General features: G+C 41.9%; 2 protein-coding genes across 2 annotated transcripts; both read right to left on the reverse strand.

The window, feature by feature from the left end:
• Positions 1–2,548: 2,548 nt before the first annotated feature.
• LOC111974233 (protein fem-1 homolog C) lies at positions 2,549–7,237 on the reverse strand. The gene is made up of 2 exons (XM_024001891.2): positions 5,990–7,237; positions 2,549–3,941 (listed from the first exon to the last, which is right to left on the reverse strand). The coding sequence occupies exons 1-2, from the start codon at positions 6,531–6,533 to the stop codon at positions 2,638–2,640; spliced, it is 1,848 nt and encodes a 615-aa protein (XP_023857659.1). The 5' UTR covers positions 6,534–7,237; the 3' UTR covers positions 2,549–2,637.
• A 1,831-nt stretch (positions 7,238–9,068) lies between these two features.
• On the reverse strand, positions 9,069–10,816 carry tmed7 (transmembrane p24 trafficking protein 7). The gene is made up of 4 exons (XM_024002712.2): positions 10,728–10,816; positions 10,160–10,377; positions 9,780–10,025; positions 9,069–9,528 (listed from the first exon to the last, which is right to left on the reverse strand). The coding sequence occupies exons 2-4, from the start codon at positions 10,325–10,327 to the stop codon at positions 9,292–9,294; spliced, it is 651 nt and encodes a 216-aa protein (XP_023858480.1). The 5' UTR covers positions 10,328–10,377; positions 10,728–10,816; the 3' UTR covers positions 9,069–9,291.
• Between the last annotated feature and the right edge of the window lie 641 nt (positions 10,817–11,457).

The following is an 11,457-nucleotide window of genomic DNA, read 5'->3' on the forward strand; positions in this document are numbered from 1 at the left end:
TTTTATGCAACAATATCGGCAAGTGATTTGATGTAACTTCGAGTAATTAAATGGGTGTGACAAGTGTTGGCAATGGTAATATAAAAATTCTGCTTTTTAGCAACAGAACTTGTAAAACAAAAAAACTTTGATGCGCGCCAACATATTAGCAAAGATTTATTAGAAGGCAAACTGACTGTCAAGCGAAAAGTATTGAACGTTTCACAATTGCAACATTTGACAATCACATTCACCGTGGTTGTCTGAACCGTACACAGCTGGCGATGCCTCATTGGTCATTCCCCATTATTTGCAACAAAGTCCAGGAGCGTCATCACTATCTTTCCTTTGCGTACCTCAAAACTGTTGCGATTACACGCTGAAACTTTCATGGGTTGATTTTACTCCAGGCTCAGAGTTTGTCTGGGCTGTGTCTTCACATTACCCTAAAACCTACTCTGAGCTGGGAGTTGTCTTAAAAAACAGGTTAACAATTTCTAGGACCTTTAGAGATGCATTTAGGGAGTGCCATCTTCCAGCTGGGTTTATGGGCGTTGTACTGACTAAAACACCTGCAGGGAGACATTGGAGCGAGCCCTTAATTAGGCCACGTTTTCAGTGGAGCATTATTCTGGGTTATTTTAAGACACGACAGAAGTAGGCTGAGCGTCAATTGCCAAAAAGGACAGCAATTATAAATGACAGTACTGTGTGTAGCCCAGTAAAGAAAATCGTTTAAAAAGGGTTGGGTTCAATGGGGGTGCAAAGTCCTTTTAGGGGTGAAGAAAAAACACAAAATTGTAATGAAAATACACCCTAAAATGTGTAACCTATCGAGTGGCCATAAAACTAGGCTAATTCTCAGTAGAAAAAAAACTACACAATTTACTCATGCTTAACAGACTACAGCAAGTCTGAACATGCTCAACCATACTGTACCCTCGTTTTAGTTGACTGACATGTGAACATTCCAGCCAAGAGGTAGGCTAATGAGTTGAGAAAAGATATTACGACAAAGAATCTAAAAAGTTGGTCTTGACCAATGTTTTTCTACAATAGAGAAACATCAATAACATAAGTCTTTGTTCAAGCACCATGGCCAACTAGACAGGCCTACTGTGATCGATCAAGAGGATCCACCCTAATGGCTACAGGCATTCTTCGGCCCATGACTCATCAAGAAAAGAACATCCAGTAACACTGAGTGTGGGAAATAGGTGTGCGCGGGAGAGTCACTACGGAGACAAATGTAATCCTGCTGCATAGCTACTTGGGACTGAATGAAAACACTGGGAAAAAGAGGACAAGTTCAACATGGGTTTATTGTCAAATTAGTTCTTAAGACATGAAATTGATCATTGGAATTTTGTCATTGGAATCTTACAGTCTGTAATAAAGTGCAGAATTAAAGCAAGTTCCCTGGTATGGTTCCTTTGTATGGTTCAGTACTTAGCGAAATCGATTCCTAAAAATATGAAGTTAAGCCCTTTTTTAAACCACATGAATAAAGCTAATGTGCAAGGTTACTTCACAAAGCTCAGACAGACTGTACAAGGCCTTCCCTCTTTCCAATTAGAATGCAATTGGATGAATATAAAGGTTATACGTTTGGGTTCGTCAGAGCTCTAAWGCGTTTATGCAATAATTGAATGATGCCATTCAAAATTCGAGGGATGTCGAGGGGTTTCCTGTGAATTCTAACTACATGCACAGTCATATTAGTTTCCAACTAACCATGTTGCTTTAGTGCTCAGATCACCATAGAAGAATCAGGTTCAAAGGTCAATGATATAAAGCATGAGGGTTGCATACATTCCTACTCAACTTCAGCACTTAATAACCTTTAACAGTTAGCACATGAAATCACCCAACCCCCACCACTAACAGCATTCAGCAATTGTCACATCACATCCCTCTGCTTAGTGTAACAAATTAGGGAAAGATGAAGGAACAGGGGAGTTACCACAAAAAAATGCAAGACACCGCACAGAACAGTCGCATATCATAGCCTGTGCATAGGAGGAATAAAGCACTTATGGTATTTGCAAACATGACCACTTCATGAAGCATCTTTATGGTTTTGATCGAGAAATTAGTCCATTACTCAACTCCACAGACCCAAAACCCTGAAAACATTACCATTGAATGAGAGCATAAAGAACGTACAATGAAATGTAGAGGGTCCATATATTGGCAACATTGGCTGCATTTACACAGGCAACCCAATTCTGACATTTTTGTCCACTAATTGGTCTTTTGATCAATCGCATCAGATCTTTTTCAGAGCTGATCTGATTGATCAAAAGACCAATTAGTTAAAGAAAAAGTCAGAATTGGAACCATGGTGATGTAAAAATGACTCAACATATTCCTGCATCTTTGCAAATAGAGAAACACAAAGTGGAGGGGTCACAGAGAAATCTCTCAATGATATCTTAATAAATAGCATGGAATATGTAGATATTAGAAAGCAAAACTCTAGCTCGGTTCAAAATATTGTGCATGCCCATATTACAAAAATCCCCATTGATTTTCCACAGAGCTTTAACTCTGGCTTTGTAGAGGGGGAAAGCGAAGTTGTTCACGCGATGTTCATCCTCGACTTCAATACAATCAAAAGAGCAGGATCGCGCTCCACTCACACGTCTTTAATAGTCATTATCTGTGGAGAAGCACAAAGGCCTCCAGCTTCTCTGGGATGTTGCCTCTGTAGGAAAGGCTGTGTTTGATAATGGCCCGCGCAGACAGACACTGCAGGGTGGTGTGGTTGATGGGTTGGATCAGGTTCTTGGCCATCTCCTTCTCGTCCAGCAGGTCGCAGGCCATCTGCTTCAGGGAGTTGGTGCTGTCAAAGTGCGTGCCGCAGGCGATCAGCAGGTTCATGATGTCCGGGTGGTTGTTGGAGGCGGCCACATGCAAGGGGCTGTTGTTGTCCTCGTCGCGGAAGTTAACGTCCGCCCCACACTCCAGTAGGATAGAGGTGACGTAGAAAGAGGGGAACTTACAGACAGGGTAGCGCCCCACGCAGGTGGTGTTCCTGTCCACGGCCAGGTGGAGTGGGCTGTAGCCATTCTTCCCACAGGGCTGCAGCTTGAGGAACCTGTAGATGGTCTCCTTCTTCAAGTGGTCCTGCTCCACGGTGCAGGGGACCTTCTCCAGCAGGCAGATGAGATGCAGGATGATGGAGAGGGCCTTGCTGAGCTGAGCCGGGTCAGGCAGGTTCTGTTTCACCGCCCGCTCAATCTCCAGCACGCTCTTACTGAGGATGCCCATGAGGTCATCGAAGGAGACTGAGGTGCCCAGCAGGCCTTTGGCACGGTCCTGGAGCATGAAGGAGAAGAGCTCAGCGAAGGACAGCAGGCTGCTGGCTGTCATGGGGCTGAGGGGGTCTAGGTTGCTCTGCTGCATATCCAGGGCGTACTTCCACAGATTGATACAGCGCTCAAAGTTCCCAGAGTCGGCATATACAGCGCCCCGGTAGCGGATGTAGTAAGAGGTGTCGGGGTGGGAGGGGCCTAGGATGCGCTCTCTAATGAGCAAGGCCTGCATCCTCATCTCATCTGGTTCAGAGATCAAGCTGTCTAGCTCCTCCTCATTACTTACCTCCCTGGCATGGTCATAGGCCATGATCAAGTGCTTTGGGTCTGCTTTGTGGAGAACATTGTTGCCGTCCCTGTATCTCAGGTCCATGGCCCTCTTCCAGTACTTTAATGCCCCAAGAAGATCACGCTTTTTATCCACAAAAGTGGCACCAAGCAGTTCCAAGGCGTTTATTCTCTCCAATTGGCGTGTTTGCTGGTGTTGAGTCAAATAGTCAACAATGTTAGTGTGGCCCGTCACACTAGCGGACAGTAGTGGGGTCATTCCATAACCATCCCTCTCCATGGTGGCACCATATTTTAGCAGCATCTTCATTATCTCCAAGCTGCCGGATTCAGCACAGTCATGTAATGCCGTGTTACCTGTGAAGAAAGAAAAACAAATTCATGTGTTTCGCAAAATGGAAGTCATTTTTGGCAGACGTTCTAGTAATAAAGAGCAATATATATGCAAGTTATTTGAAAAGTAGAAAATGAAGTGAAGAGACAGAAAGTTGATCAAAATGTTCAATTCTCTACATTTCAACTAAATGGGTTTGTCACATGTTTGCCTGTAGCCCTTTCTCACTAGGAGAGTGAAGTCCACAATGTGCCAATCTAAGCGTTATGCCAAGGGGGTGCAAATCTCATTGATCCGAACAGATCTTGTGAGTGGGCGATTGCAAGGCTTACATTTAGAAAAAGCCTGGGTGGGTTCCATTCCCCTAATTGGTTTAAATACAAATTAAACCAGCTTGTTAGGTGACCTGATTAGATGTCCAAATGTGAGCATTTAGCAGGTTCCATGGCAAAACTCCATGGAGGTCATTTGTCCACTTTCTCTTCGCAAGTAAATACAATTGTTGGACAAGCAGAATATAGATTTCAGTTGTCTGAATGGACAAGTAAAAWGAATTTAAAATGTAAAARAAAAACACAATATCAAACAACTAGGCAAGCTATTCAGATGAGAATTGGATCAGAGAGACATTAGGGCAACAAGTCAAATTAATTACATACAACATACTATAACTACACTACTTCAAAACAGATTGTATTTTGGCTGGTTCTCGCTAGTGAAATAGTAGCCTGCATTAATGTCAACGTCTTGTCCGATGTCCTAAAATAACTTTCCATCGGCACTCATGTATAACCACAAATGGCCGACACGCAGTTGATACGGATGCACAGTTGATGAAACCAATGCTGCATGCTCCAGTTGTAAAACCATCTCAAGCGCTAAACATTTGCCAGGATTCTCCTCTATTCAATACTGGCCATGCAATTCTGACAAAGTCAAAAAATAAAAAATTCTTAGAATGGTTTAATGGACAAGTAACYCCTATGCTGTCAAGAACTCCCCTGAACACTGAATATTTTAACCTTACAAATAGATAAACGTCTTAGTTGGCTAACTCGCCCAGCTTAGCCATTTGATCCCTGGTTCATTGAATGAGGGAATTATTTTATAACAAAAAGTATTTTGGCTCAGTTGGTAGAGCATGGCGCTTGCAACGCCAGGGTTGTGGGTTCATTCCCCACGGGGGGACCAGGATGAATATGTATGAACTTTCCAATTTGTAAGTCGCTCTGGATAAGAGCGTCTGCTAAATGACTTAAATGTAAATGTAAATGTATTTGGTTGTAATTGTAATGTTGCAGGGTGGCCAACCCTCCTCCTGGAGAGGTCCTGGGTGTAGAGGCTTTTATTCCTGCCCTGCTCAAACACATTGTTAATAAATAATAATAATAATAAACTGGTCAACAGGACCTTGATAAGCTGACTCTGGTGTGTTTGAGCAGGGTTGGAATAAAAAAGCCTGCACTCACAGTAGCTCTCCAGATGAAGGGTTGACCGAACATGTGTTATACAGTAGCCTATCAGTGCTGTATTTTACTTGAAGTGCCTTGCTCAAGGCAACAACAGCAAGMTATATAATACATGTGATCAGAGACCAGTAGCCTCCCATTGTCAATACAGGGGGACAAGTGACTTGAGCTTTAGGACAAGTAGAAAAACATCTGTCCTACTTGTCGAATACACAAGTGGCAAAAAAAAAAAAGTTAATACCAAGCCCTGCACTAAGTATTAAAATCAGATTTTAAAACTAAGTCTAATCACACCGTTAACACTAATGCCTATCCTGACTTTTTTCTCTCGATATAGCCAATTTTGACTTTGCAGCAAGCCAATCTAGCGGAAATCGCMCAGTTCTGCCTCCAGAGCAAGATTCATGACAAATGTGATAAGGATTTACCTTGAGACAATGAAATTGTATCAAGACCAATCTGATCTACAAATTACTGTAAATGTTTCAATTGCTTGATTTTATTTAGACAACCACAGAGTAATACACCTGCCAGCTACTAGGCCTAATCTCATTGTTTAGGATATACAACACAGGAAAATTAACACGTCTGAATGTACTCACCTTTAACACTTTTCCTGTTAACGTCAGCACCTTTCTCCAAGAGGTACTGGGCAATTTCCTTGTGTCCTTTGTAACACGAAATCATGAGGCATGTGTGACCGTGTCTGTTTGCCACCTCCAGGTCTGCCTTGTGCTCCACCAGGTATTTCACAATGTCCAGATGTCCATCGAAGCAGGCTGCTCTCAGGGGGGTGGAATTGGTGAGTGTTGTATTGTTCACAGAAGCACCGTGGCCAAGTAAAGACTGCACGACTTTCAGGTGTCCTGCTGCTGAGGCAGCCCATAAAGGGGGGGCACCCTCGATAGTCTCACCATCAAAATTCACTGACCCCCCAATCTCAACGGGTGCGGAGCAACACTCCATTAGATACTCCACTAAATCCAGGTGTCCGTATCTGGCAGCCATAAGCAAAGGGGTCGCCCCGTTTGTTTTCTCTGCCATTAATTTGGTAACCTCGTGGCCAATTTTGTTCTCCAAAAGTTTCTGAAGCAACCGTAGCTTGCCATCTCTGGCTGCATTGAAAACAGCCGTTTGTAAATCCATTGGTTCAGCTTCCTTCACCGGATACACAGTTGATTAAAAAGACAGGAGCGTCGACGAGATAAAAGTCCGTGGCAGGTGTTGAGCAGAAGCCTTTGTTTGTGGTGCTAGCWAGTTTTGAATATGTTGTAATATGTTGAGTTAGCTAGCTAAATGAGCGAAATGGGTAGAAATCAGGCAACTAGTTGATAACCGTATTTGTTAACATTGGCTCGTYCGGTTTTCCCCTCTTCAATTGAAAGTTAACACGGGCTTGTTAGCGACGGACATATCACTTCCTCAATTGGCTGGCTAACTATTGTATTGTACTGCTCACCAACAACAATATTGAKAACAGCTGCAATCTAGCTAGTTACTCTTCCGAGTGTCCAACGTTACGCCGTCCGACGTCCTTTTCTATTCCATCAAGCGGTTTTTTATGAATAGACTTAATTATGTATGTCATTTTCAGACAGAACCATGTGTAAGTAGACATAGGTAGAGGTTGTAGCTATCCAGTTAAAATACCAATAACTACGGCGAGGCCCAGAGAACGCCAACATCCACCCCCACGTATTTCCTGTATGTGAAGCTAAGCTAGTCAACGTTGTCCAGCAGCCGAAGTCGGTTGAAATGCGTTTTCTTTTTCTTCGATGTTGACTAGATGGTAGAGTCATAAATCTTGCCCGAACGTTAAATGTTTTTCATTTGAAATAACACAAGAAAATCTACTATGGTCATGTTTCTACAGTGTTCTTGAGGGGGCAGATTTGTCCACCCACCACATCATTTATCACGACTCAATACCCAGAATACACTTCAAGTCAAATCGAAAACAATGCCGTTTCTTTGTAACTCCCAATTTATTGACAAGGAAAACATCCAATCACAGAGTGGGTATTCGCGCAACAGCGGTTAGCGGATTGTCAGAAGTTACCACAGCCACAAAGTCCAAATTGTATATAACGAAAAAAAAGTCATGTTTTTTTATCTTAATTTAAAGTTAGGGTTAGTCATAAGGTTAGCMGTTCGGTTAAGGTWAGRGTTAACGTTATGTTTAAAATGTGATTTTAAAATTAATTGTAGAAATAGGCGGGGTTTAGCCATAATTATGACTTTGTGACTGTGGTAACTTGTGACGACCCAGTTAAAGGGTCAGACTTCCTCATACATKTTTTATTATTAGGTGGTTGAGCAAGATTTCAATTCGATTTTGTAGTTTGTATGAATAAAGTTGTAATCTGTGAATAAAACTGTATTAAACGAATAATGACATATGTCCTTCCAGGTGGCGAGATTGAATTGCATGTCTTTTTTTTCATTCTATGCTACTGCCACCTCCTGGAGGTTTCGTGAACTAAGTACAGAGTATCATGTAGTTTTTTCTATGATCATATTAGATCAGCAAGCACCAAGTGTATATAATCAAGATCAATTTCATATATAGTTGAATGCTTTCTGCAGTTCTTCTAAAGAACACTAGGCAGGGCTCCCGAGTGGCGCAGCGGTCTAAGGCACTKCTAGAGGCGTCACTGCAGACCTTGGTTCGATTCCAGGMTRCATCACAACCAGCTGTGATTGGGAGTCCCGTAGGGTGGCGCACAATTGGCCCAGTGTCACGTTTGGCCGGGGTAGGCAGTCTTTGTAAATAAGAAATTCTTCTTAACTGGCTTGCCTAGTTAGATAAATATTTTTTTAAAGCATAACTAATTTTTCAACTATCACCCCACAATTTTTTGTGTTACAACCACACCATTTGTGATGTTTACAGGTATACATGACCCACCTCCTTTGTAGAGGAAAAAAACAATACTTGATCATCAGAGACCTGAGCAATGAGTGGATTTTAATGTATCAGCTATTCTTGATACTCTCTAAAGAAAGAGCTCTCTGGACAAATGTTAGTGAACTATTCTACAGCGCAATATACATCCAAGTCCTGGATATAGACGCTGTACTTCAATAGTTCAAACCAAATCAATTGATTATAGGTCAGAAAAATGGGTTTACCAGAAAATGTTTATTCAGCTATTCAAATAAGGAGTGGCAGCACAGTGACGACTGTTCAGAAATAATCATGAACAGTATACAAACCAAAATGTTAAAAAGACCACACTGAAAAAGACCACACCATTAAAGAAATGCCTAACATAAAAGAAATTAAATCATGTGCTTACATCAGCTTCATATTTATCTGTTTTACCATTTACACCAAGAACAAAACACCAGTTACAATAAAGAGATTGGTTGAACTCCTGAAAATGCACCAAGTCAAAGCTCATCCACCCAAAACACAACCTCTGCTGGCCACAAGCTATGTTGACGAGTGGAATCTCAAATTAAAAACAAAGAACATGCTTACCAATTGTCTACTCAGTTGATCAGTTATTTTCATTAATATCAAAACAAAGTTTGAATTGAGCCATTACTAAGGAGGAAGTGAGAACTGTGTGCAAATACATTAAATTATAGTTGCAGAATTGTATCAAGTAGGTCTCAAATTAGAACTGCAATACAGGCCACCAGTATGTTCATACATTCAGGAAAACAGTGTTGTAAAAAAAAAAATGACAATATGCACCCACATAATAAATACGTTGTTACATTTCCAATATTTGCTAGATTTCATTTAGAAAATCCACTGGGTTTGTTAAAAGTAACTTCAAACCTGAACGYATCTTAAAAATTTTAATTCTGTGAATGGCATCTAAAAAACTAAAATCTGCCATGAACCGTTGTTGTTGTAGTGGAGGTGGTGACTGGGATGAGATGCTGTGGGACGTTAGGATCCAACTCGCGTCGTGGTGGTCTTCCTGTCAGAGAAGAAGCTCCTCAGCAAAACTACCTGGCTGATGCTGACCACCAGCAAAATGAAGGCCTCTCCAATGGACCAGAAAGCCACTCTTGTGTTGAGGTCCTCAGCACGGCTGCGTCCCTGACCCTCCCGCAGACGGAAATGTGTCTGATAGTCAATGACCGATTTCAGGGCCTCATGAATGGACACGCAGGCAGACTCCATCTGAAACAGAGGTATTTAGAGTTTAAAGATCCTTACATGTTTTGACATACAAGCACTGCAAATAACCAAAAAATGTTTGTCAATGCACACTATTCCCACATGACATCTTCACCTAATGGGGCCCACTGAAATCCAATTACATTTCATACTGTTGTAGAGATTTAACCAATTGTTTTAATTGTTATTGAACTGCCATATTCAATATCACATAGAAGAGCATCTCTCAACAATAGTCATTTTAACAGACCTACCTGGGTCAAAGCAGTGACCCTGTTCTCATTGGGGAAAAGTGGAGGATCCTCTCCAACTTGGAAATCGAAGTAGACGGTCTTGTGCGTGAAGGTGGAAAACTCATTGCTGAAGCAGAACTTGTATGTTCCATTCTTGGCAGCCGTGAATGTAAAGCTGTCGTACTGCTTCTTCATTTCTTTGTAAAGAACAGTACCATCTGCATCCTCCAGACGACAGTCAACATCGTAATGCCCACCAGTGACAACCTGGACAGAAAATGTGTCGTTTAAAATACAGCCTATCCATTTCAATATACAACTTGGTCCCATAGTAGTGGAATTATTATCAATATTAATTCCCATAACTCCATGTCATAATGCGAGGGCCTCAATTAATTTACCTGGAACTCAAGTGTACACTTGGTACCAACGGTAATATCTTCATAGAAACACTGTTTTGCGTTATCCGGAAGCTCAAATGTAAGCTCAGAGCCAAACGCCCATCCACAGAGCAGGTGAGCCCAAAGCACCTGCACAAACAGTCTGATTGTACCGTGATAACTGCACATCTTGGCTGATGGAAGATTGGCGAAACTGTTAATTTTATATCGTTGTGGACCTGCAAACACAGAACATTTCCAGATAATCAAACAGATATCTACAGAATCTAAGAAAAACGCACACATTGACAAACTACAAATAACAAATAAAATAACAGAAATAGAATGGCAAAACAAACCCGGAATTCACAACTAACGTTARCTAGCTAACTTGCTATGCTAATGTAGCTAGCTGACAAGGCCGATTAACTAGCTATCCACTTCTATTAGAAATGTAGTTCGCAAAATTAAGTAGGTTTACAATTACCAATTACAAAATGTGTTAATGCGTATTGTTCTAATATTTTAAGGAGTCATTTAATAGCATACTATTTTAGTTAAATATTGTGTTTCGTCCAACACCACTCACCTCAAATCCCTCACCCGGAAACAAGTAGCTACTAAGAGACGTAGCATTAACGTCACTCCTCCGCGACGCTCGTCCCTCAGCCGATCTTCTTCTTCTTTGGTGGGGTTTATCGACGGTTGGCATCCAACGTTATGGTGCATTRCCGCCACCTACTGTACTGGAGTGTGGGCCGAGACAGGGAGAAACTAAATCCTGCCTGCCAGCCGCGTTGATCTAAAAAGATAACAACATATTTGAGACTATATCTAATGACGTTCTACTCAATATACTCCTTAAACTAATTTCCCATAACCCCTTCTCCCTCATACTAGATCTCATCCTTTCTCTTTCCCTCCAATAATGTCCCCACTGTATCAATACATGCTCCACTGTCTCGGTTTCCTGGCAATACTTACATTTTCCTGTTGGATGCTTTCCTATCACATTGTAAGGTCTTATTCAAATGGCTGTGTCCCACCCTTAATCTTGTAAATATAGCCTTCTCTCTTCTGTCCCTTCCTGCCGTTCTCCCCTCCCCAACTTTCCTCTGCACTTGAAATAAATACCTGCCCTTGGTATCTCTAACCATTTCGAATCCTACCGTACCTTCTCCTCTGTGCAATCCGGTTTCCGAGCTGGTCACGGGTGCACCTCCGCCACGCTCAAGGTACTAAATGATATCATAACCGCCATCGATAAAAGACAGTACTGTGCAGCCGTCTTCATCGACCTGGCCAAGGCTTTCCACTCT

The sequence above is a fragment of the Salvelinus sp. IW2-2015 genome, linkage group LG15 (assembly GCF_002910315.2).
Source record: "Salvelinus sp. IW2-2015 linkage group LG15, ASM291031v2, whole genome shotgun sequence".
In the NCBI taxonomy this organism is placed as follows: Eukaryota; Metazoa; Chordata; class Actinopteri; order Salmoniformes; family Salmonidae; genus Salvelinus; species Salvelinus sp. IW2-2015.